Source organism: Macaca mulatta, chromosome 6 (assembly GCF_049350105.2).
Source record: "Macaca mulatta isolate MMU2019108-1 chromosome 6, T2T-MMU8v2.0, whole genome shotgun sequence".
NCBI lineage: Eukaryota > Metazoa > Chordata > Mammalia > Primates > Cercopithecidae > Macaca > Macaca mulatta.
In genome coordinates, this window is record NC_133411.1 from 141377373 (window position 1) to 141399420 (window position 22048).

The 22048-nt window shown below is 51.7% G+C and overlaps 2 protein-coding genes across 4 annotated transcripts in view; one reads left to right on the forward strand and one right to left on the reverse strand.

Moving 5' to 3' along the window:
* The window catches only part of CARINH (colitis associated IRF1 antisense regulator of intestinal homeostasis), a 70925-nt gene extending 63437 nt beyond the window's left edge, over positions 1-7488 (forward strand). The window contains exons 4-6 of one of the 3 annotated variants that reach the window (XR_013418513.1): positions 2020-2150; positions 3252-3373; positions 7115-7488. Coding sequence is in view for 2 of the 3 variants with exons in the window: in XM_015140731.3 (XP_014996217.2) it covers positions 7115-7485 (371 nt within the window). In the remaining variant the exon portion in view is untranslated. The remainder of the gene's footprint in view (positions 1-2019; positions 2151-3251; positions 3374-7114) is intronic. The other 2 variants (XM_015140732.3, XM_015140731.3) reach the window with 2 other exon arrangements.
* Positions 7489-14272: 6784 nt separating this feature from the next.
* On the reverse strand, positions 14273-21765 carry IRF1 (interferon regulatory factor 1). Its single transcript, NM_001266397.1, is given in 10 exon segments — positions 14273-15237; positions 15524-15659; positions 16832-16881; positions 17426-17548; positions 17732-17861; positions 17970-18019; positions 18131-18307; positions 19133-19232; positions 20597-20688; positions 21723-21765. Coding segments are annotated over 9 exon segments (978 nt in total). The 5' UTR covers positions 20684-20688; positions 21723-21765; the 3' UTR covers positions 14273-15112.
* Positions 21766-22048: the final 283 nt, after the last annotated feature.

The window sequence follows — 22048 nt, forward strand, 5'->3', positions numbered from 1 at the left end:
AATCTAACAGCCGGCAAAACTGAACTGTATTGTTAAGGATACATGCAGAGGAGGTCAAACTACAAAAAGCACAGAATTATTACAAATGTCTATTTGCTCATGCACAAGGGAGGGTTGGGGTTGTGATTAGTAGGGGAACATGGAGGTGCTTTGGGGATGCTAGTATTGTTTTATCTCTTTAACTTTGGGAGATTACCCTGGATTATTGGGTAGAAACTGGGGTGGGTGGGCCCAGTGTAATCACAAGGAGAAGAGAGAGGCAGAAGGGTCAGAAGCAGAAGCAGAGAGATTACAATATATGAAAGACCTGGCTAGCCAGTGCTAGCTTTGAAGGTGGAGGAAGGGGCCGCAGGCCAAGGAATGTAGGCAGCTTCTAAAAGCTCGAAAGGGGAAGAAAGGAAAGAGATTCTCTACTAGAGCCCCCAGGAAGGAATGCAGCCCTGCTGACACCTTCAGTTTAGCCCAGTGAGACCTGTTTTAGACTTCTGACCTACAGAACTATAAGAAAAGAAAGTTGTGTTGTTTTAAGCCCCTAAGTTTATGTTAATTTATTAGAACAGCAACAGGAAGCTGGTCCACTGGGAAACCATCTGGGATATGCAGCCACCCAAAATCCCGGCTCTTGGTTAGATTCAGCCTTACAAGGCTCCACAGCCCCTCTGCGAAAGACTCCATTCCCTCTTGGAGAAGCTCAGACTCTAGAGCCCTGGGCAGGGAATGGGCCTCCATGGCATGGGGGTGATCAAGAAGGATGCCCCCCAGGACAGTGCCTCTGCTGGACATCTCTACAGAAAACAGTATATCCCTCAGTGGCATGAGAAGATCCAATAGGGTCACCACACTCCACAACTGCAGGGGAAGCTGTTCACATTTTAGTCTACGCAGCCTCTGGTGGCCAAAGATTAAGTGAGAACACTTTTGCTGTATGACCTGAAGTTCATGGTCAGCAAGTTGTAGTTATTATTATGCACGACTTAGGGGGAAGCAGGGGTCACTGCAGAGCAGCAGTGGCTTTATAGAGATTTGCTTTATGATTATTTGTTAAACTGAACATACGTTCTGTGTATTTTTCTGCATAATTATTGTTTCACAATTTTTAAAAAGTGTACACGCACATGAATCTTCTCTAGCCCTGAACAGCACAGTGAACGGACAGGGCAGCAGATGAGCTCTGCCCCACGCCGGCCCTGTTTCAGAGCAGCACTCCAGAGTGCCACACTGCTTGCTGAACCACAGCTGTTACTGCAGATTGAGGAGCCTCAGAGGGAACAGAAGATAAAGATCATTATGGAATTTAGGATTGCAGGACATTCTTTGACATTTCATAACAGCCAGGGAAGATCAACTGTGGTTAGGGGAAAAGGACAGGAAGAAACCATGGCCAAGGCCTGTCTGGCAGGACTTGAAGGGGCAGAGGGACCCCTGCAAATGACCCTGCCTGGGACCCAGCCCCACTTGGCCCCTGTATAGCACTGATTCAGCTGGGGCTTTTATCCCAGGATCCCCTCTTCAGGGATGCCTGCATTTGTTGATTATCTGTCATATGCTTGGTCCCTGCAGAATACAAGGAAAAAAAATAGCCTTCAGCAGAGGCTGAGACAGGAGCCTACAGGATGCACAGTAAAGGGTCCAAGGCTCAGGATGAGGCTTTCCTGACTTTCTCCCCTATGGGACTGACGTTCTCTACTGGTACAGGGCTTGTTTTATTCATCCTTATGTCGTTCACCTGGAATGGGCCCAGGGTGACAGTTGTTATAATAAGTGTTTGTCAAGTGAGCAAGCGTGTGGAGCGTGCACTGTAGAGAGTCAGGTCTCTATAGGATCCTGCTGGAGAGGCAGCCCACTGGGCTCGCCACTTCTCCAGAGGAGGGACTGGTCCCTTGCCAGACAGCCCTGACAGCTGGAGCAGGCTTCCTCAGGGGTGCCTGGAACTGCTGACCACGGCTGTTGCCCACTGGCCCCTCTTGGGAAGAGCAACCTGTCAGGTGTTAAAGATGGTCTTCCTTTCTCTTCTCCAAGCTAAACATGACTAGTTTCCATCTCACCATCTTCTGGCCCTCAGCAGACTGGTTATCCAGTCTGGAGAGGCAACAGTAGTATCCAGATGTGATCTGAACAGACAGAACCATGGATGCAGACACAAAATTCAGGTTTGTGTGCTTCGGCAGTCACTATATGCAAATTGTAATGGGGACAGTGGCTGGCATGGCCTCCAGCACTGTGGGGAGGATCAGGGTGTCTGCCCATCATTTTTCTCTCTTTGATAGACACTATTTACATAGACACTGTTTTGGTGTAAAACCCTACGTTGTAGCCCTTGTCAACAGTGTTATGTTTCTCCTCAACTGTCCCGGAAACTCCCTGAGTAGGCAGGAGGTTTCCTGGCTGGCTTGTAGGCACTCCATACCTGTTAGCTAGTATTATTTATTTGTTGTTTTATTATTTGAATGGACAATCATTCATGTCATTTAATGAGCATGGGCTATGTGCCAGAAACCACCAGGTGCCAGAATGCAACGCTGAACTACAATAGACCTGTCCTTGGCCCCCAGAGCTCCCAGACACGCTAGGAAGACTTGTTGATTGAATGATAAACCTTGATGGAACTCATGATTAACATCTTCACCACCAGACATCATTGAGTGCTCTCTGTGTGTTCAACTCAGAACATACCCTTCCTGTACTCAGAGACTAGAATGTGAGAGTCATTAAGGGAGACACCATTGTGGGAGTGAGAAAATCCTGGACTTGGAACTGACTAGGGATCACCTCCCAACTCTGCCATGAACCCACTGTGTGACCATGGGCAAGTTACTTGTCCTCTCTGAGCCTCAGTTATCTTATCAGTGAAATTGGGTTAATAATATATCTCTCAGTGGCACAAGAGGATCAAATAGGGTCACCACACTCCACAACTCCAGGAGATGCTGTTAACATTTTAGTCTATGGATCCTCTGGTGGCCTCAGATTTAAATGAGAGCACTTTTGCTATGTGACCTGAAGTTAATGTCAATAAGTTATAGCTATTGTTATGTATGACGTAAGCAGGGGTCACTGCAGGCCAGCAGGCTGACACAATTTGGCCAGGCTTTGTTCTTCAAGGAAGGGCAGGGCTCTGAGAAGTACAGACTATGATGCAGGTGAAGGCCAGGAGGCAGGGACTCCCAGGGCAGGTCTGGAAGGAGTGAGGCTGGTGAGGGAAGTGGTCAGCAACCTCAAGGCATGAGTAAGGCGCTTGCCTTTCTCTCCAGGCACAGAGGAGCCGCTCGAAGCTGGGCACAGAGCTGGGATGGATGAGACCAAGGCGAATACTTTACTTATTAAGCTGCAAAGGACCCTAGGGAGCATCTTGTGCAGCATCTTGTCTTACCAGGTAAACAAAGGCCAGGGAGGGAAAGTAGTGAGTCTCCAGAGTCACACAGTAAGGACCAGGGCCCAGGCCAAGACTCCCACCCCTGCAGAGCCCAGCTCAAATTATTCCTTGAGCCCAGTTTGTGGCTCCACAAAAGAAAGTTCCTGGCACTTTTTATATTTATTTATAATTTTTTTCTGATTATAAAAGTAATTATAGGCCAGTCAAGGTGACTCACACCCATACTCCCAGTACTTTGGGAGGCCGAGGAAGGAGGATTACGTGAGCTCAGGAGTTCGAGACCAGCATGGACAACATGGCAAAATCCTGTGTCTACAAAAAATTAGCTGGGCGTGGTGGTACATACCTGTAGTCCCAGCTTCTTGGGAGGCTGAGGTGGGAGGATCACTTGAGCCTGTGAAGTCGAGACTACAGTAAGCTGAGATTGCACCACTGCACTCCAGCCTGGTCAACAGAGTGAGATTTTGTCTCAAAAAATAAATAAGTAAAAATAATTATAGGTCATCATGGAACATTTTTAAACTATAGAAATATTTTTAAAATTTTTATATTATATCACCTGTAATCCCACTATCCAAAGGTAATTACCTTTAGTATTGTGATGTATTCTCCCCATCTGTATTCCACAAAAAATTATATGTTAATTAGATTTGAATTGTGTTGCATATAGTTTCACATCCCCCTTTTCCCCTGTAAAATTGTGCTTTATGAGAAGGAGGGATTGTTTTTAATGTAGAAGAAACTCTAGAAAACCTTTTTTTTTTTTTAAAAAAAAAAAAAAGCAAAGCCCCACAGTCTGCAGTGGTTGGAGGACATCCTGTGGGGCTGCACGGTGGCTCTGTCGCACATCCGGTGTGAGCTGCAGGGTGGTGGCAGTGGCTGGGTCCTTTTCTCCCCTGGCCAGGCTACACCCTTCTGCCTATGGGTGAGACAGAGTTTTGAAGCGTCTGCGCTTACCCCTTCCTTCCTAACACAGGATGCTGTGATCATTCACCCTATCAAAAGGCATGTGGGGTTGTGATCGTTACTGTTTGCATCTCAAGCTGTGCAGCACAATGTTTTCTCGTGTGTTATCTCACCTGAGACTCACACATCCTGTGAGACAGATAAGACAAATGATGTTGTACCCATTTTACAGATGAAGAAACTGAGGCTACAAAAGGTCTAGTGGCTTATTCGAGGCCACATAGCTAGTAAGTGGCAGAGCAGGGACTTTATGCAGATCTAGCTGGCATCCAGTAACTTTTTTTTTCCTCTAAACTTTTTTTTTCTGGTAGTCCTAGCTTTTCCAGAGCTAAACTGAGTCCCCTTAGTATCCCCTTATTAAGGCCAAGGACTGAGAGTGTTATGAGTATTACGGATGTATGGAGGGGCCATGCAACTCCTTCCTGGGAGTCTTAAGCCAAGCCCTGTGGCCTCTGACTAGTTGTCCTAGGTGGCCTGACCTCAGCTCACTGAGGTTTGGGGAGGGGGCTCAAAGAGGCAGCTGCTTCCTGTAGAGAGGTCTAGCAGAGGCACTATCCTGGGGGCATCCTTCTTGACCCCCTCCATGCCATGGAGACCCATTTCCTGCCCAGGCCTCTAGAGTCTGAGCTTCTCCCAGAGGGAATGGAGTTTTTCACAGAGAGGCTGTAGAGCCTTCTGAGGCTGAGTCTAACCCATGTGCAGGGATTTTGGGCAGCTGCATCCCCCAAATGGTTTCCCAGTGGATCCGTTTCCTATTGCTGCTCTAACAAACTATCATAAACAGGGCTTGAAACAACACAATTTTTTTCTTTTTTCTTCTTCTTCTTTTTTTTTTTTTTTTTTTTTTTTTTTTGATACAGGGTCTTGCTCTGTCACTCAGGCTGGAGTGCAATGGTGCAATCTTGACGCACTGCAACCTCTCCCTCCTGGGCTAGACCATCCTCCTACCTCAGCCTCCCAAGTAGCCGGGACTAAAGGCATGTGCTACCACACCTGGCTAATTTTTTATATATTTTATAGAGATAGGGTCTCACTATGTTGCCCTGGCTGGTCTCAAACTCCTGGGCTCAAGCAATCTGCCTGCCTCAGCCTCCCAAAGTACTAGGATTACAGGTGTGAGCCACTGCACCTGGCCCATTTCTTTTCTTATAGTTCTGCAGTCAGAAGTCCAAAACAGGTCTCACCGGGCTAAACTCAAGGTGTCAACAGAGCTGCATTTCTTCCTGGGGGCTCTAGTGGAGAATCTCTTTTCTTCCTTTCCCTTTCCAGCTTTTAGAGGCTGCCTGCATTCCTTGACCTGCAGCCCCTTCCTCCACTTTCAAAGCCAGCACTGGCTGGTCAGGTCTTTCACAATGTGATCTCTCTGGTTCTGACCCTTCTGCCTCCTTCTTCTTCATTTAAGAACCCTTGTGATTACACTGGGCCCACACCAATAATCCAGGGTAGTCTCTATATTTGCAAGTGAGCTGGTTAGCAACCTTAATTCCATCTGCAGTTTTTGTTTTTTTTTTTTTTTTTTTTTTTTTTTTTTTTTGAGACAGAGTCTCACGCTGTTGCCCAGGCTGGAGTGCAGTGGCGCTATCTCGGCTCACTGCAAGCTCCGCCTCCCGGGTTCCCGCCATTCTCCTGCCTCAGCCTCCTGAGTAGCTGGGACTACAGGCGCCCGCCACCGCGCCCGGCTAATTTTTTTTTTTGTATTTTTTAGTAGAGACGGGGTTTCACTGTGGTCTCGATCTCCTGACCTTGTGATCCGCCCGCCTCGGCCTCCCAAAGTGCTGGGATTACAGGCTTGAGCCACCGCGCCCGGCCCCATCTGCAGTTTTAATTCCTCTTTGCCATGTAGCAACATATTCATAGGCTCATGCATTAGAACGTGGACCTCTTTATTCCACTGTGGACCAATATTCTGCCTTCCACACCAGCCTCTCTTCTGAGTTTTCCAAGGGCCCCCCATCCTCAGGCATCCTCAGGAATCCTCAGGCATCATCAGGCATAGACAGCGGGCTGGGCCAGACCACAGCCAGCATGTTCCCACCACTATCAGAGAGGTCCTTTCTGCCCAGGTCCCCTCCCACCTGCCTGCTCCTCTTTCAGCTCGTTCTGTCCTGGATTCCTCTTCCTTCATCCTCTGCTCCCAGTCTTAGGTAGAGAGGAGCTGGGCAGGAAGTGCCAAGGGGTGTGGAGATGGCGGAGGGGGAAGGTAAGGCCTGAGGCACCAGGGCTGTGGGAGCCCAGGGAGCTGAGGCCTTTCAATCCAGACACCCTGCACTTCTTAGGGTCTGGGGCCTCTGGGGACCACACACTGAGCTCCAGGGCTGGAGGGGTGGCCAGCCAAGTATTAGACCCTTCCACCTGTATGTCCCTAGCTGCCCTTAACAGCCATAGTTCACCTGGCCCTTTTCTTGGGTGATAACAGACTATCTGCCTTCATTTATTCCCTTTCCCCTGTCCCTCCCTAGGCCTCAGGCTGGAACCTTATAGTCCCAGCTTCTCGGGAGGCAAGGCCCCAGCCATGCCTCTGTCCCTGAGCTGCTTGGTGTGGGCATGGGGGATCCAGAACCCCAGCAGGAGGGCAGATGGCAAGCACAGGGCAGGAGGGGCTGGACAAAGCCTTTGGCCCTCAGGGAGGGTGACCAACTGGCCCTGGTTTGCCTGGGACTTGCCCAGTTTTAGCACTGAAAGTCCCAAATCCTGGGAAACTCCTTGGTCCTAAGCAAACTGAAACAGTTGGTCAGCCTATCTCCAAGCCCTTTCGCACCTCCTAATCTATTCTAGATCACCTCTGCAGCCTGTACAGCTGGGCCTTTGGACTCCTGGATACTAGAGAGACCTGGGCGCTGAGGAAGGGTCCCGAGCCAGTACCAGGAAAGGACAGACTCCTGCTTGCAGCATTCCCAGCAGAGATATCGCCTGTGGACACCACGTCTGTGTCTGCATATGGCAGAGCTCCCACATATATGCACAAGGGAGTGAAAAAATGTGTTTGCACCCCAGTCTCTAAAAATTCAACAGCCTGGTTACTTCTGGGTGGTATATTGCAGGTGACTTTAATACGTGTTATTTGCTCATCTGTACTTCTTACTCTTTGTACAATTAAACCATGTTCCTTTTACTTATGTACATTTTTAATAAAAGAAAGTTGTTAATGACTCAGCCTTCTATCTCCAGTCCTGCCGAAGGAGACAAGCGGTCATGCTGCATGTTGTACACACACTGGCCCTTGGTCTGGGGCCTTTGACCTTGGCTGCTGGTTGGTCATGGCCTGTTCTGCCCAGGGTTCTACTGCAGGGGCAGGGTTGGTTATTTCTCTGTGCCTTTTTGCCTCTCAGCCTGCTTGCTCCTCTGGACCCCAGAGTCTAGCCTGGTCCCCCCAGGGGAGGGACTCAGAAAGTGCTACTCTAGAGACATGCTAACTACATCTCTGCTGAGCAGCAGGAGATGCTCTGAAGTGCCAATCCTGGCTGAACGCTGTGAGAATATGGAAGAGATCAGCTGCTTGCCCCTGGGGAGCTTCCAGTCTGGTTGGCGAGATTGGGTACCCTGCAGCCCTTGTGGGGACTGGCAGACAGGAAGGGACAGGCCCTAGAGGGTGAGGCTTTGCCTGTGAGGGCTGTCACCAGTCAGAGAAGGGAGGGCCCCAGGGCTCCATTGCACACATCTTAGGATGGCCAGAGACCAAAACTGGGGTCCTCCTCAGTGACCTGAGGCAGGCCCCACAAGCTTGCGGGTAGATGGTCTCCTGGGCCCAGAACTCTGGCTGCTTGCCACCTATGACAGAAGAATGGTGATGAACACTCACCAGGCTGTTCCAAGTCTTTGAAAGCTGGACACCCCCAGGTCCTCCTCCCTGCCCCACCCCACCCCCACCCCATATGGGAATGCCAGGCTGTATCCTTCGCTGTGACCTATCCCAACTCCAGCTCCTCTCCGCATCCCAACAAGCCAAGCAGGAGCACTTGGAGGGGAGCCCTGGGTCCCCAGCAGAAACAGCCCTCCACTGCCCCCACAGTCAGGCCATCAGCCCCCACCCCAGCCCCCACACCGGTCCACCGTTGCCCTGGTGTGGCCGACATGACAGGACTTCTTGTAATTCTGGCCTAATGGCTCCCACATCCCCAAACACCAACTCCATGTCCATATGCCTCCCTTGTTCCACAAAGCCGGCTTTCTCCAAGAAACCAGAGAAGCACATGATCCCTGCCACACCTCTCCTGGGGCCTCCCTCCTGATCTGAGATCCTGGGTATATCCCGTGGCCTCTCTGAGGGAAGGTAGAGCTGAGTTGTGTGGGGTTTTTTGTTTTTTTAACCACTGTGTAAGAACTCACTACTTGGGCCCCAATTCTGGACAAATTCCAGATTGACAGTGTGAGGGAGAGGTGGTAGCAGAACTGGACATCCCCACAACATTGTTGCTTTGAAGGAAAGAAGGAGGGCAGAAACAGGAGGGGACCCAGCATTGGCCTGAAATGGATGCAAAGGCCTCACCCAGGCTGCCCCTCTGGGCTGGCACAGGAGGGCAGGGGAGAGCCTTCCCTAAAGGAAGCCTGCAGGTGAATCCCAGCGCCCGCCTGATGTAGGGTAGCAACTGGCCACCTGCCAGAGGTGCCAGGTGTTCTCAGGGATCAAGAAACCAGGAATTAGGCCCACCAAAGCCATAGGGTCTGACCCGAGCCTGGTGGCTGGGAATGAGGAGGTATCTGTGCATGGTCCTGAGTCTCACAGTCAGCCACCCAGGGTCCAGATCTCTAAGGAACCCCAGGACCTAACAGCAGGTCTGGTTTAAAGCAGGAGAACAGGAGACTACGTTGTCTTGCTGAGACAGAAACATGGCTGAAAAGTCCTCTTTGATCCTGGGAGCTGAGATAAGGCCTAGCAGGCCAGAGTCCCCTGTTTGCTCCAGACAGGCCTGCTGTGGCTGAGCTGCCCCCTGCACTGAGGCCAAGTTACAAGCCTGTCTGTGTCCCGGCCCCTGGGGGCCCCACCCTTCGAAACTGCAGGTGGCCTCCAGGGCATAGGTGGGGCATTGCTTCCCTTGAGGACCAAGCCAAACCCTACCCTGTTGGGGCCCTGGGGCCTGTAGCAGCAGAGCCATGTTGCCAGAGGTGTCGGAAGCTGTGTGTGCTGGGGGAAGGGAGGAGATCTGAAGGCAGGACAGCAGCTGCAGCTTTTGCTGTCTTCCCTCAGCATCCACAAGTGCTTGCTTGGCATAAGGTGCTCGGGGCCTGCCCCTTGCTAGTTCTCCCCAGCTTCTTGTGTAGGCCTCCGTGTTCTTCTCTCAGGCAGCCTGATATGGAACCAACCTGGATTCTGGGCACAGACAGATGTGGGTTGGAACCAAGGTTCTATACTGATTAGGTGGTGAGAGTTGGTTTCCTGGTCTGTGAACAAGGGCCGTGGTGGGGTGCCAGTGCCGTGGTGCACACGGGGTGCTTGGCACAGCACCCAGCACAAACTGAGCACTCAAGACCTGTGTTGCCATTATCCAGCCAGACTTTGAGGTCTTTTCCAGTTCTGCTCATTTGTGAGCTTGTGGGATCATCTCCTTGGGTGAGGAATGATGGGCTGGACGTCTGCCTCCCCTCTTTCATTCAGTCCCCATGTCCTTGCTCCATAGCCTCCACTATCTCCCCAGCTGAAGTTTCACTCAGCACAGACTCTGCAGGCCTGTGTCTTACCACTGAGCCAGCAGACGTGGGCTTCTATAACTCCTCACCCCGAGAAAACCAGCATAAATGGGTCTCTTGAGAGCAGCCTGGAGCTAGGAAAACTATGTGGCCAGCAGCTATACCCTTCTGCTGCCTTAGACTTGGCCCCACAAGGGAGCTCCGGATGAAGACGCCAAGCTCCAACCTGCCAAGTACTTTCACCCCTGCAAAAGGAGGGCACCAGCTCCCCCTTCTCCCACCCCAGGCCTCCTTCCTCTGTGACAGCTGGCAGAACTGGGGAAAGGTTAGTGCTGAGTTCTGATGAATTAGAGGATTAGTCGTGCCCAAGTTAAGGAATAGCATTACATCTGATAGAGACGAAAGCTTTCTATAGGGTCACTGTATTAGCCCTGGGTGCTCCAACAGGACTGCCTGGAGGACATCTGTACCCCTTTTCCCCTCCACATATAAGGGCAGATTTTTGGATCTGTGCACAGTGTGAAAGACCAAGTGGTCCCAGAGAATGACAACCTGGCTGTTTCCCAGCCCCACCAACCGGAGGCATTACTGCTAGAAAAAAAAACTCCACCTCCCAAGGCTACCCCAGGATTTCAGTTCCCACTTTGGCAGGCCCCACTGGAGACTTCCAGAAAAATCAGAGAAAGTTCTTACCTTTGGAGTTGTAATGGTCACAACACCCTGCACACAGTGCACTAAGAGATGTTGAAAGCTGACTCACCAAGAAGGGGTGGTTTGCATATTAGCTTCTAGCTTTCTTCCTATTGCCAAGTGAGCTGAATGAATAAACCAGCCCAATGAAAGTGACACCTTTGGAGTTAAGGCAAGGAAGCCCATGACTAACCACAAATGCCCTCAAATGTCTGTAAACTTGGCCCAGTATGAGAAATCTAGCTGGTGTGGCTGAGCACCACTTTGTCAGTTTACCCCAGTGGAAAGTGGTCCTTGATGACAATGATATCAGCACAACCCCAACAAAACAAATCTTTCAACAACCTCCTAGCTCCCTCAACCCACAACTTCCACCATTAGTGCTTATACTGAAACTCTTGAGAATGACCCACAGAAGCACTGTCAGGTCCTTAGAATGATCTAATTATTAAGCACAAACTTGGTTCAGATCTTACTAATACTGCTCTGTTTCAGGCATTGTTTGGCTAATGACTCGGTAGTGTCAGCTGCCATCACCTTTAGGTGAGCTGTCAGACCTTATTTTGTTTCTTTTCCTAGGAAAAGGGTGAGGTCTTGGTAGGATGCGATGGGACAGCTCTCCATCCTGAAAGGTCTGGCTCTATCCCACACTACTCCAGGCTTGGTCCCTAGGACCCAGCTCCATTGTGATGGGTGCCTAGGGAGAGTTTTGAGGTCCCTCCCTGGAGATTCCAAGCAGTTGCTACCAACTGCTCCTGGTATCAGAGGGAACTCCTGGCATCAGAGGGGATGGGGAAGTTGAGGACTTCATCTTGGTTGTGGAGATTGGAAGCTGATGGACATAATTCCTCTCTCTTTTTGGTAATTTACAAGCAATTAACTTTGCTTTTAGAACTTGAGAGATTTCCACAGCTGCCCAAGACTTCACATACCCACTGCCTACCCTCCATCAGGGATTAGATTGAAGGGCAGGAGAAAGAGAAGTCAGAGCTGCTGCTTGTTCTGGGTGGTGTCCCTTTCCTCCCATCAGTCCACTCTACCTTGCTCCACACCACCACCTGCCATCACCCACTAGGAGACCCCAGATGGAAGCCACAGGTGGCCAGCCACCTCAATCCAAATCTTAAAAAGGGCTGGTCCGTGAAGGAGCTGAAAAAGGCCATCCTGTCTAGCCTTCTGTTCCCAGGTGAAGCTATTCTTGAGAAATCCAAGTGGAGTGGAGCTTCCAAGTGGAACTTTTTTTTTTTTTTTTTTTTGAGACAGAGTCTCGCTATGTTGCCTGGGCTAGAGTGCAGTGGCATGATCTCAGCTCACTGCAACCTCCACCTCCCGGGTTCAAGTGATTCTCCTGCCTCAGCCTCCCTAGTAGCTGGAATTACAGGTGTGCGCCACCACACTTGGTTAGTTTTTTTGTTTTTCAGTAGAGACAGGGTTTCACCATGTTGCCCAGCCTGGTTTCAAACTCCTGAACTCAGGCAATCCACCCGCCTCAGCCTCCCAAAGTGCCAAGATTACAGGTGTGAGCCACCACACTTGGCCCAAGGGGAGCTTCTGACAAGCAGGGCCTGGGATGGGGGCCTGTCCAGGCATCCACATATAGAATATTTACCCAGCAGGAGTCCACTGGCCACTCACACATCATCTCCAAGATCAGAGACCAATACTTCCTGAGCTTGACAGAGGATGAATGTGTCAGACTGACCTCTGCCCATTTTGTAGTTTTCTCTTCAGTTTCTCACTCAGTCTTCCCTTTTCAAGGGCCCATACTCTTCCAGAGGGCTGGGCCTAGTGAGTGGGGTCACAGTCCATATGGTTTCTGGGACTGAGAATGTGCAAGATGTGTCCATAGAGCTTTCGTTTCCTAAGCAACATATTACTGCCATGATTCCATTCCCTAGACGATGCTGATGATACAAGCTGGCTTCTCTTGGCCAGCCTACCTATTGCTGGGTAGTGTTTATGCCCCACGGCCAGACACTGAAGAGGGAGACAGGAAAAGCACATATCCAGACCTTCCACCCTCAGACAATCCTGTAACTTGGGCTTACCTGAAGGGGGCATTGTCATATGTCAGGAGTTCCCAAACTATGGTCTTCAGAAACACTGTTTGCCCTCCATAGAGGTTGTGTGCATCAGCCCAGGCAGAATCCTGCTTCATGTAAGGCCAGTTTTCCTAATGCACATGTGCATGGACATGTCTCGTGCTACACTGCAGGGCTGGTATTCAGCACCAATAGTTATTGTTGGCTGCTGAAATACCAAACTACTAGAAATGGCAGGTAAATAGCCCCGAGCCCCTATCCCCAGTGTCCTCCCGCTACTCAAACCCCTCTCCCTCAGATCTGCCCCCAGTCCAGTATCTACCTGCACTGTTCAATATGGTAACCACTGACCACATGTGACTATTTACATGTAGTTTATTAAATGCAATTAAAAGTTCAATTCCTCATTGCACTGGCCACATTTCAAGTGCTTAGTTGGCACATGTGGCTAGTGCCAGTGCCTACTGTATTGAACAGTACAGAGAGAGCATTTCATCACTCTAGAAACTGGATGGCAAGTGCTACCCAGCACAGCAGCTATGGGGACCTTTCTTGGGCTGCTGACTGTTCTGATTGTCTGTGACTGTGTCGTATCAACTAACTTTTTGGAGCAGCATCTGCGTGTTAGCAGGACACATCACCTATGGCACATTCCTCAAAACCTAACACTCCTTGGGCCCCAGGAGCCCAGAATCAACTGACAGCCATGGTGATAGTCAAGGACAGGTAACTATGTTTATATGAGCATGTTCCTGTGACAGAAATGTCCCCTCCTTCTGCCATCGTCTATGTGAACATAAACAAAAGGAATTTTTTTTTTTTTTTTTTTTTTTGAGACAAAGTCTGGCTCTTGACACCCAGGTTGGAGTAGAGTGGCAAAGTCTCGGCTCACTGCAACCTCCGCCTCCGGGTTCAAGTGATTCTTGTGCTTCAGCCTCCCGAGTAGCTGGGATTACAGGTGCCCAGCACCAGGCCCAGCTAATTTTTCTATTTTTAGTAGAGATGGGGTTTCACCATGTTGGCCAGGCTAGTCTCAAACTCCTGACCTCAGGTGATCTGCCCACCTCCGCCTTCCAAAGTGCTGGGATTACAGGCATGAGCCACCGCACCCGGCCAAATGAAAGGATTTATTTATTTTTGTTGTCGTTGCCCAGGCTGGAGTGCAATGGCATAGTCTTGGCTTACTGCAACCTCCACCTCCCAGTTTCAAGTGATTCTCTTGCCTCAGCCTCCTGAGTAGCTGGGATAACAGGCGCCCACGACCATGCCCAGCTAACTTTTGCATTTTTAGTAGAAATGGAGTTTCACCATGTTGCCCAGGCTGGTCTCAAACTCCTGACCTCATGTGATCCACCCATCTCGGCCTCCCAAAGTGTTGGGATTACAGGGGTGAGCCACCACGCCTGGCAGAGAGGATTTTATAATAGATGCATGTCCCTGTTCACTCCAAAGTCAAGTTCAGGTGGGATGCCAATAATGAGTCCATCAGTGTTTCCATAAAAAGTAAAATCATCTACAAGTTAAATTTCTCTCTAAAAAGGCCACACCCCTTATAAACAATTTACTTTTTATAAAAAGACATGTACATATTTACACATGTTCTTATGTGTTCACACATGACTTAATGGTTAGATGACATTCCAATTTTGAGTCAAACCAAAGCGCTCACATTTCCCTCCCTGGGCCTGTTGAGAGCTGCTGGGGCTTGAGGGGGTGGTGGGCGCCGAGCAAGGCACTGTATAAATAAATGCAAAGGCCAAGAACTCGGGGGAAACGTTAGTGTACACCTCTGATCAGAAATGTGGCAAGATCCACAAGAAAAAGTGCCAAGTTTTTTTCCCAAGCCCCTCAGCCAAAGTAGGCAGCAGGGCAGAGCTCCTCTGAGGCTGAAGGAGCATCTCCCCGAAGGACCCCACTTTCCTTCACATTTCACTGGCTTTGGAACAGTCCCCAGGGCTCAGCTGAAAAGGGGGTGGTTCTTTGGGAACAAGATTCATTTAGTGCAATTGTCTGTTAGTGCAGAGCCAGCCCTGGGATTGGTGTTATGCTTTTCTGGGGTCACTAGTCTGTTCCCCTAGGGGCCAGCCAGTGACAGCAAGACCCTCTCCAGGCAGCTGGGCTCAGAGGAAAAAGCCAGACACTGACTCCAGTCCAAGTCCCTGACCTGACACACCGGTCTCAGAACCTCATGTTCCCAGGAGGCAGGACCAGCTTTACTCCACAAGAAAAACCCAGACAACTGGCCTGCCAGGCCCTGAGAGGCCAATGACCCAAGGGGGGAGGCCCTATCGCCACTTGGCAGTGGGGTCACAGTTGGCTGTTGAGGGGCCCACAGAAGTCCAGCTTCTCTGCACCATATCCACCAGGATGCCAGGTCCTGCTTGCCTAGAGGACTAAGAAGGGCCCAAGGGCCCTGCTATGGTGCACAGGGAATGGCCTGGATGGAGGGCAACCGGACTGGGGTCAGCAGGCTGTCCAGCCAGGTGGCATCCATGTTCTTCAGATCTGTGAAGACGCGCTGTAGACTCAGCCCAATATCACCTAGAAGATACGAAGAAGGTTGTATGAGGGTGGGGGACGGTGGCATAAGGTGTGCTTCCGCCTACCCTTGAAGGCCACAGACATGGCCTCCACTCTTCACAGCACAGCAGCAAACATCTACTTAGCTTCAGGCAAACCTTAAGGCATGGCAGCAGTAGCTAATTCACAATGTGTCAGTACCCCAGATGCTTTACCGCACTGCTCCCTGGCCCTGCCCCCAAGCTTTCTCCATCCCTATATGGTTCTCCCTCCTCTAAGAAGCCATATGGATCCAGGGCCTTCTTACCCCCTGGGCTGTCAATTTCTGGCTCCTCCTTACAGCTAAAGTCTCCATAGACAGAGGTGGGCTGGACTCCAGGTTCATTGAGTAGGTACCCCTTCCCGTCCACGTTTGTTGGCTGCCACTCCGACTGCTCCAAGAGCTGAGGACAGAAGAGCAAGAGGCTATCAACTCCCTTCCAGTGCAGACTCACCCTGTGGCCCTGCCCTCAATGAACCAGCTTCTCTCAGCCAGGATCACACCCTTGGCCATTTTCACAATCTCAGATAGGATGCAGAAGTGCACTGCAGTCAGGACAAGGGCCCAGGAGGGAGGAGGCAGAAATGCATGTTGGCACTGGTCCTCAATTCATTTCCCACCCCTCTCACACCCACTCTCTGGCACTCCACTCTCTACAACTTCCCTCTCAACTGTGTAAGGACATAGTAAGAGGGAATGGGGCTTAAAACTAAGGTAAGCAAAACAAATCAAGAAAAGATGACTAGAAAAGCTACAGATAAGGAACTACATACATGTCTTAATTTTCTGGGCTGATGGAACAGCTGGGGTACAACTACCGCAAAAACTTTTTTTTTGAAATGGAGTTTTGCTCTTGTTGCCTAGGCTGGAGTGCAATGACACAATCTCGGCTCACTGCAACCTCCACCTCTGAGGTTCAAGCGATTCTCCTGCCTCAGCCTTCGGAGTAGCTGGGATTACAGGCATGCGCCACCAGGCCTGGCTAATTTTTGTATTTTTAGTAGAGATGGGTTTCACCATGTTAGTCAGGCTGGTCTCGAACCCTTGACCTCAGGTGATCCACCCGCCTTGGCCTTCCAAAGTGCTGGGATTACAGGTGTGAGCCACCGCCCCCGGCTGCAAAAACTTCTTTATATTCACTTTTAAAACTGAAGCAGAAAAAAAAACCTGGAGGATAATTTGCTAACTTTTTCTATAAAGCAATCATATTAATGGATCCTAAAGGCTGATTATTGAAACCTGATGTGCATTTCCCAAACTAGCAGGGCTGGGGCAGGTTGGGGCAGAGGGTGCAGGCCAGGGACCCATCGCTGATAGTGCCTGACTCACAGAGCTGTCTGATGCCCCCAGGCTTGCTTCAGGATGGCCTGTCGGAGGCCAGGCCTCCCACCTGCCTTCCCTACCCATGGTGGCTTTCCCACCAGTCAAGCCACGTGAATGTGGCACTTGTGGGATGATGCAAGCAGCCAGGTGACAATAGCAGCTGCCCATCCTCTGATTTGGAAGCTTCACTGGTTCTCTCTCCTCACTGAGAAACGGTCACTTCAAGAGTGCCCAGGTAGGAAGGGGCTTTACCTTCATGATGTCCTCAGGTAATTTCCCTTCCTCATCCTCATCTGTTGCAGCTGTGGATGGAGAAAGCAGAGAGGTTGGCTGGCAGTCAGCCACACTCGCCCTGCAGTTCCAGTTCCAGCCCACCAGATCCCCTGCCCTTTCTGTCTCTCTCTCTCTGACACACACACACACACACAGACACACACACACACACCCCTCCCAGTGGACCTGCCTGCCATGGAGATTCCAGAACAGGACACCGGCCTGGTGACTCAGCCTCTCAAACCCTGAAGCCACGCCTCTTCCCACCCCCACCCCACTTCCTTCCTCACCCTCAGATGCTGGGCTGCAGAGAAGGAAGGAGAAACAGCACCCCAAAATACAGCCCCTGGCCCCCTTCCCTCCTCTCACCAGCCCCCACTGTGCTGCAGCCCACTCTGAACTGCCTTCCTAGTGTCCCCGTTGCTTGCCTCCCCCCACGGGGGCTAAGACTGGGCAATGCCCAGCTCAATCAGCTTAGTGCCAGGTGGAGTTCTGAGCGTCTTTTCTCTCTCAGGAAGCCCTTCACAGGACCCAGACAGTCAAGCAGGCAGGCCAGGCCCCAGGAGCACTAACCTTCAGAGGTGGAGGGCATGGGTGACACCTGGAAGTTGTACAGATCACTGGTGCTGTCCGGCACAACTTCCACTGGGATGTGCCAGTCAGGGAGAGTGCTGCTGACAGCACACGGCGACAGTGCTGGGGGACAGCAGAAGCCATGGGTCAAGGCTGTGTGCTTTCTTAGTTTGCAAGACATCGAGCGCCCCCCCACCAACCCTGCAGCCTGCACTAATGGGCCACCATCTGCCAGCACCATGCCTCCAAGAGAAAGAGCTATCCCACTGACTTGTGGGGTCCCCTGCCAGACCTGCACCAGCTCACCTGGAGTCAGGGCCCGCTCCACCTCCAAGTCCTGCATGTAGCCCGGAGCTGTGTAGCTGCTGTGGTCATCAGGCAGAGTGGAGCTGCTGAGTCCATCAGAGAAGGTATCAGGGCTGGAATCCCCACATGACTGTCAAGGGAGAAAGCAGCTTAGGCCCAGGCCCACCTTAGCATTTCTTCCACTGCTCACCCTGGCCCACAGGTGACCAAAGGCCTGGCTGCTTAGGACCACACTCACCTTCCTCTTGGCCTTGCTCTTAGCATCTCGGCTGGACTTCGACTTTCTTTCTGTGGAGCAGATAGGCTGTCAGCCTTGGTGCAGGCTCGCCAGACCCAGCTGACCACCTTCTACCCTCCCTCCCTGAGGGTGCTTCCCAAGGACCCAGAGTCCTTGGATACCTTTTCTCTGGTTCTTGGTGAGAGGTGGAAGCATCCTGTACACTCGCACAGCTGAGCTGCCCTTGTTCCTGCTCTGGTCCTTCACCTCCTCAATATCTGGCAGGGAGTTCATGGCACAGCGAAAGTTGGCCTTCCACGTCTTGGGATCTGGTTCCTTTTCCCCTGCTTTGTATCGGCCTAGAGGACAGGAGAAAAAAGAGGATCGTCAGGGCCACAGGTAGGGATCCTCAGCTGCCCCTGGCCTGGTGGAGGAAGGTAAGGGTACCCCTGAGCTCTCATGCAACCAGACAGCCACAGTGGTCAAACTAGCAGGTACTCCAGTGACACTCTGCAGGTCCTAGGCCCTGGACCTTCTCAAATGCCGAGGCTTGGCTTAAACACATCTAGCGGGCCTCAGTGAAGGGCCCAGGTAGAAGCACTAGAGTCCCCATATCCCCAAAGTGGACTATCTGTGTCCCAGACCATGCCCAGTCTTCCTCCTTGGGCTATCAGCAGCCACAAGGTGGGCTGGGGCTTATCTGATATTTCCAAACATGGGAGTGGGCACAGACTGGGCAGCAGAGAACAGTAACTAATGGGTGGGCTGACTGTTCTGAGATGGGCCTAGAGCTCCATCTTTCAAGGATAAAGGAGGCTACCAACCACACGAGCCTTGGACCAAGGGCCTTGGTCAACATGAAGGCAGACCTGGCTCTCTTTCAGTGCCCTGGCTTACAGCTGCTTTTCACAGATGCTTTTGCCAGGGAAAACTCTCATCTAGCCACAACCCCCCTGAAGCCACACACTTTCTAAGATCTTGGCTTTAGAAATCCCTTTGAGAATTTGCTGAAATGATGGACTCTCTTCTCCAGAAACACTAGTCTGCCACCAGCCCCTGTTCCCAGTAATTCTGCATATTGTCTCAGGGAGCTCAGGGACCCCAGTGAAGAGCCTCTGTGTTAACGTTAGTGCCTCCTCTTGTCTCTACCCTGGCCTTCCTAGGCCTGAGTCCCAGGCACACACCTGTGTGAATGGCCCAGCTCCGGAACAAACAGGCATCCTTGTTGATGTCCCAGCCATGCTTGGCAGCATGCTTCCATGGGATCTGGAAGATCATCTCCTCCTGAACAACACACACATATACACGAGGCTGTGTCAGCTCAGAGGCCACAGACTTTGGGGCTGAGTCTGAGACCCAGGCTTGCCCAGCCAGACAGGTCTGAGAAAAGGCTGACTTCCCCTTTTCCCCCTGCCATCTGGCTTGGACTGACCCATCTTTAGGCTGGCTTAAACAGACCACTCGGGATCTCTCAGGAGGGACTCCTAGTTCGGATGAGCTGCAGCACTATTAGCTCACAAAGACCTCCCTCTGCCTGTTACACATGTGCTAGGACCCACACAGGGCACCCTCCCCCAAAGCCCTGATTTTGAAGCTCTGGGATGTTTCTCTCTGGCTTGTAAACACCAACATGGAAGTAAGAACTTCTTCCATTAGAAAGGACTCCTCAGGACACCTGGGACCATGGGCTTCTACACAAGAGGTCCTGGTCATACGACTGAGGGAGCTAGACTTGGATGGTGAACACTGTGTAACCCTGGCATTGTCACTGTATCTCTTTTCCCCTCAGTTTTCTCTTCTCTGAAATGAGAAAACATATCCAACAAAATTTTGAGAATTAAAAACCAGAGAATGTGTAGGGACACAGTGACAAATATGAAGTCTAAGGTCTTACTGTTATTATCACTGATGGTTAACAGTAAAGATTTCTGAGTCAGACCATTCAAGTTCAAATCTTGGCTTCATCACTTTTTGTGTGATCTTACAATCTTCCTCTCAGTGCCTCTGTTTACTTATCTGAAAATGATGACATGAACAGGACCTACCCCACAGGACTACTGCGAGGATTAAATGACACAATGTAAATAACATACGTAGCAGGTGCCAGGCACACAGAGAGTGTTCAGTAAGCATTAGCTATTATTATGAATACTATCATTGCTACTAAGCCTATAGTGTCTATGTTGCCCCAAGTGCACCAGCTATAGGCTTCTTGGGCCACAGTGACTGGTGCAAGATTGATTCGTTTGTCCTCTGCTAAGCCAGCCACCTTTCTGCCCAGCAGCATCCACTTCTCAAGTCTTCTATTTGTTTGATTAGAGCCCTGCAAGGTGCTGTGTATGTTTGTAAGGGTCTCCCTCAGAGGAGACCAGAACTCCAGCTCTGCAGATGCTGGGAAAGTCTTGCTGCTGGAAACTGGAAGTGCCTTCAGGTGGGTGCCCTACCTCAAGAAGGGAAGAAAGCAGGAGTCGTGCAAGTGAGGCCCAGGCTGGGCCTTGCACACTCCCTCCCTGCATGCAGGACCCATTGGGAGAAACATCTGCCTGTCCTGTTATCACTTCCCTTTTTGAGCTGCATCTGAAGCTTTGGTCCCTCCAGAAGTACATGGGTTAAAACAGTGGCAGGAAAACCCAAAGAGTTACACTCACTTTATTAATCCAGATGAGCCCCGGGATTTGGTTGGAATTAATCTGCATCTCTAGCCAGGGTCTCATGCGCATCCGAGTGATGGGCATGTTGGCTGTAAAGAGAAGACAGAGGCTCCAGTCTGGAATCTGTTGAACAGTACCTGGGCACTGACCTGCCCCACCCGAGTTCACTTAGTTACCCTCCCCTCAGCCAGCTACTAGGTACTACACTCAGTGGGGAGGGGAGCTGCCCTGGAATAAAACTGCTCTCCAAGTTTTTTCAGCATCTTAGGCAAAAATGCTTCTGCCCCTTCCTCCATCCCAGCCAGTCTCTGGATGAGACAGGCATGCAAGTGATGGCTTTAGGATTCATGTGCAGGAAAAGAGAGAAAATGCACAGATATCCTAATTTCAGAACTTTTCGCTCAAAATTCAAATCCTTTGGGAAGGGAGGGACTTCTTTTGCTTGATGCCAAGAAGAAATTCCCTTGACTTGAGTTGTCACCACTAGCTAGTAAAGGGCTAGCCATCACCCTGAACAGCCCCCCTGAATCCATTCTACGCCCTCCTGACAGTCACAGAGCCCACTACGCTAAGACTAGGACGCTAACCCTTCCGGCCCGGTTTCCCCTCCTCTGGAGAAGCGGCCCAAGGAACACCTGTGGCGCCTCTTCCCGCAGTCTCCGTAGGTCACGATTCCCTCCAGCCACCTGGGCAGTAAGCCAGCCCTTGTCACCAGCACAGGGAGCCCAAAACCTGGGGCCTGGGCGCGAAGCTGGGACCGCCGAAAGCCGGGAGCACTGGGCGCCCACGCGTGGGCGGACACTCGGTCCCCGGCACGGCGTGTGGATGCGCGGGACGAACGTAGCGGGCCACCTACAGGCCCCCAGCGGCTGCGCGCACGCATATCTGCGAAAGCTGCCCGGCGCCGGCAGCCTCGTCCGGGTGGGCGGTCCACGCCGCGGCCCGCCCTCCCCGCGCCGCGGCTCGCAGCTCCTCCGGCGCCCCCCGGAGCCCGCGCGGGGGCCCGGGCAACGCCGCGCTCCCGCGAGTCTCCAACCTGGGGTTTTCGAACCCCCACTTCCTGGTGCCCCGCGCGCCTTTTATTCGACGCCGCCGGTCCCCCGCGCCGCAAAAGCGGACTCACCTTTGCTGCAGGAGCGATTCGGCGGCGGCGCGCGAAGGTCCCGGCGGCGGCGCGCGAAGGTCCCGGCGACGCAGGGGCTGCCGTGAGGGGGCGCGGAGCGCGACTCCGGGTGGAAGGGGGAAGAAGGCAGAGGCTGTCTGGGTCTCAAGGCCGCTGGGCACGGCTGGCGTGGGCTGGGCAAGGCTCCGGGTGGCCTCGGTTCGGCGGGGCTCGGGCGCACGTCCTGCCTCGACGAAGGAGTGGCGAGCTCTGCCAGGGCAGCGGCGCCACCGAGCAATCCAAACACTTAGCGGGATTCCCCAGCCCTGGCCGGCCCCGCCTCCGGA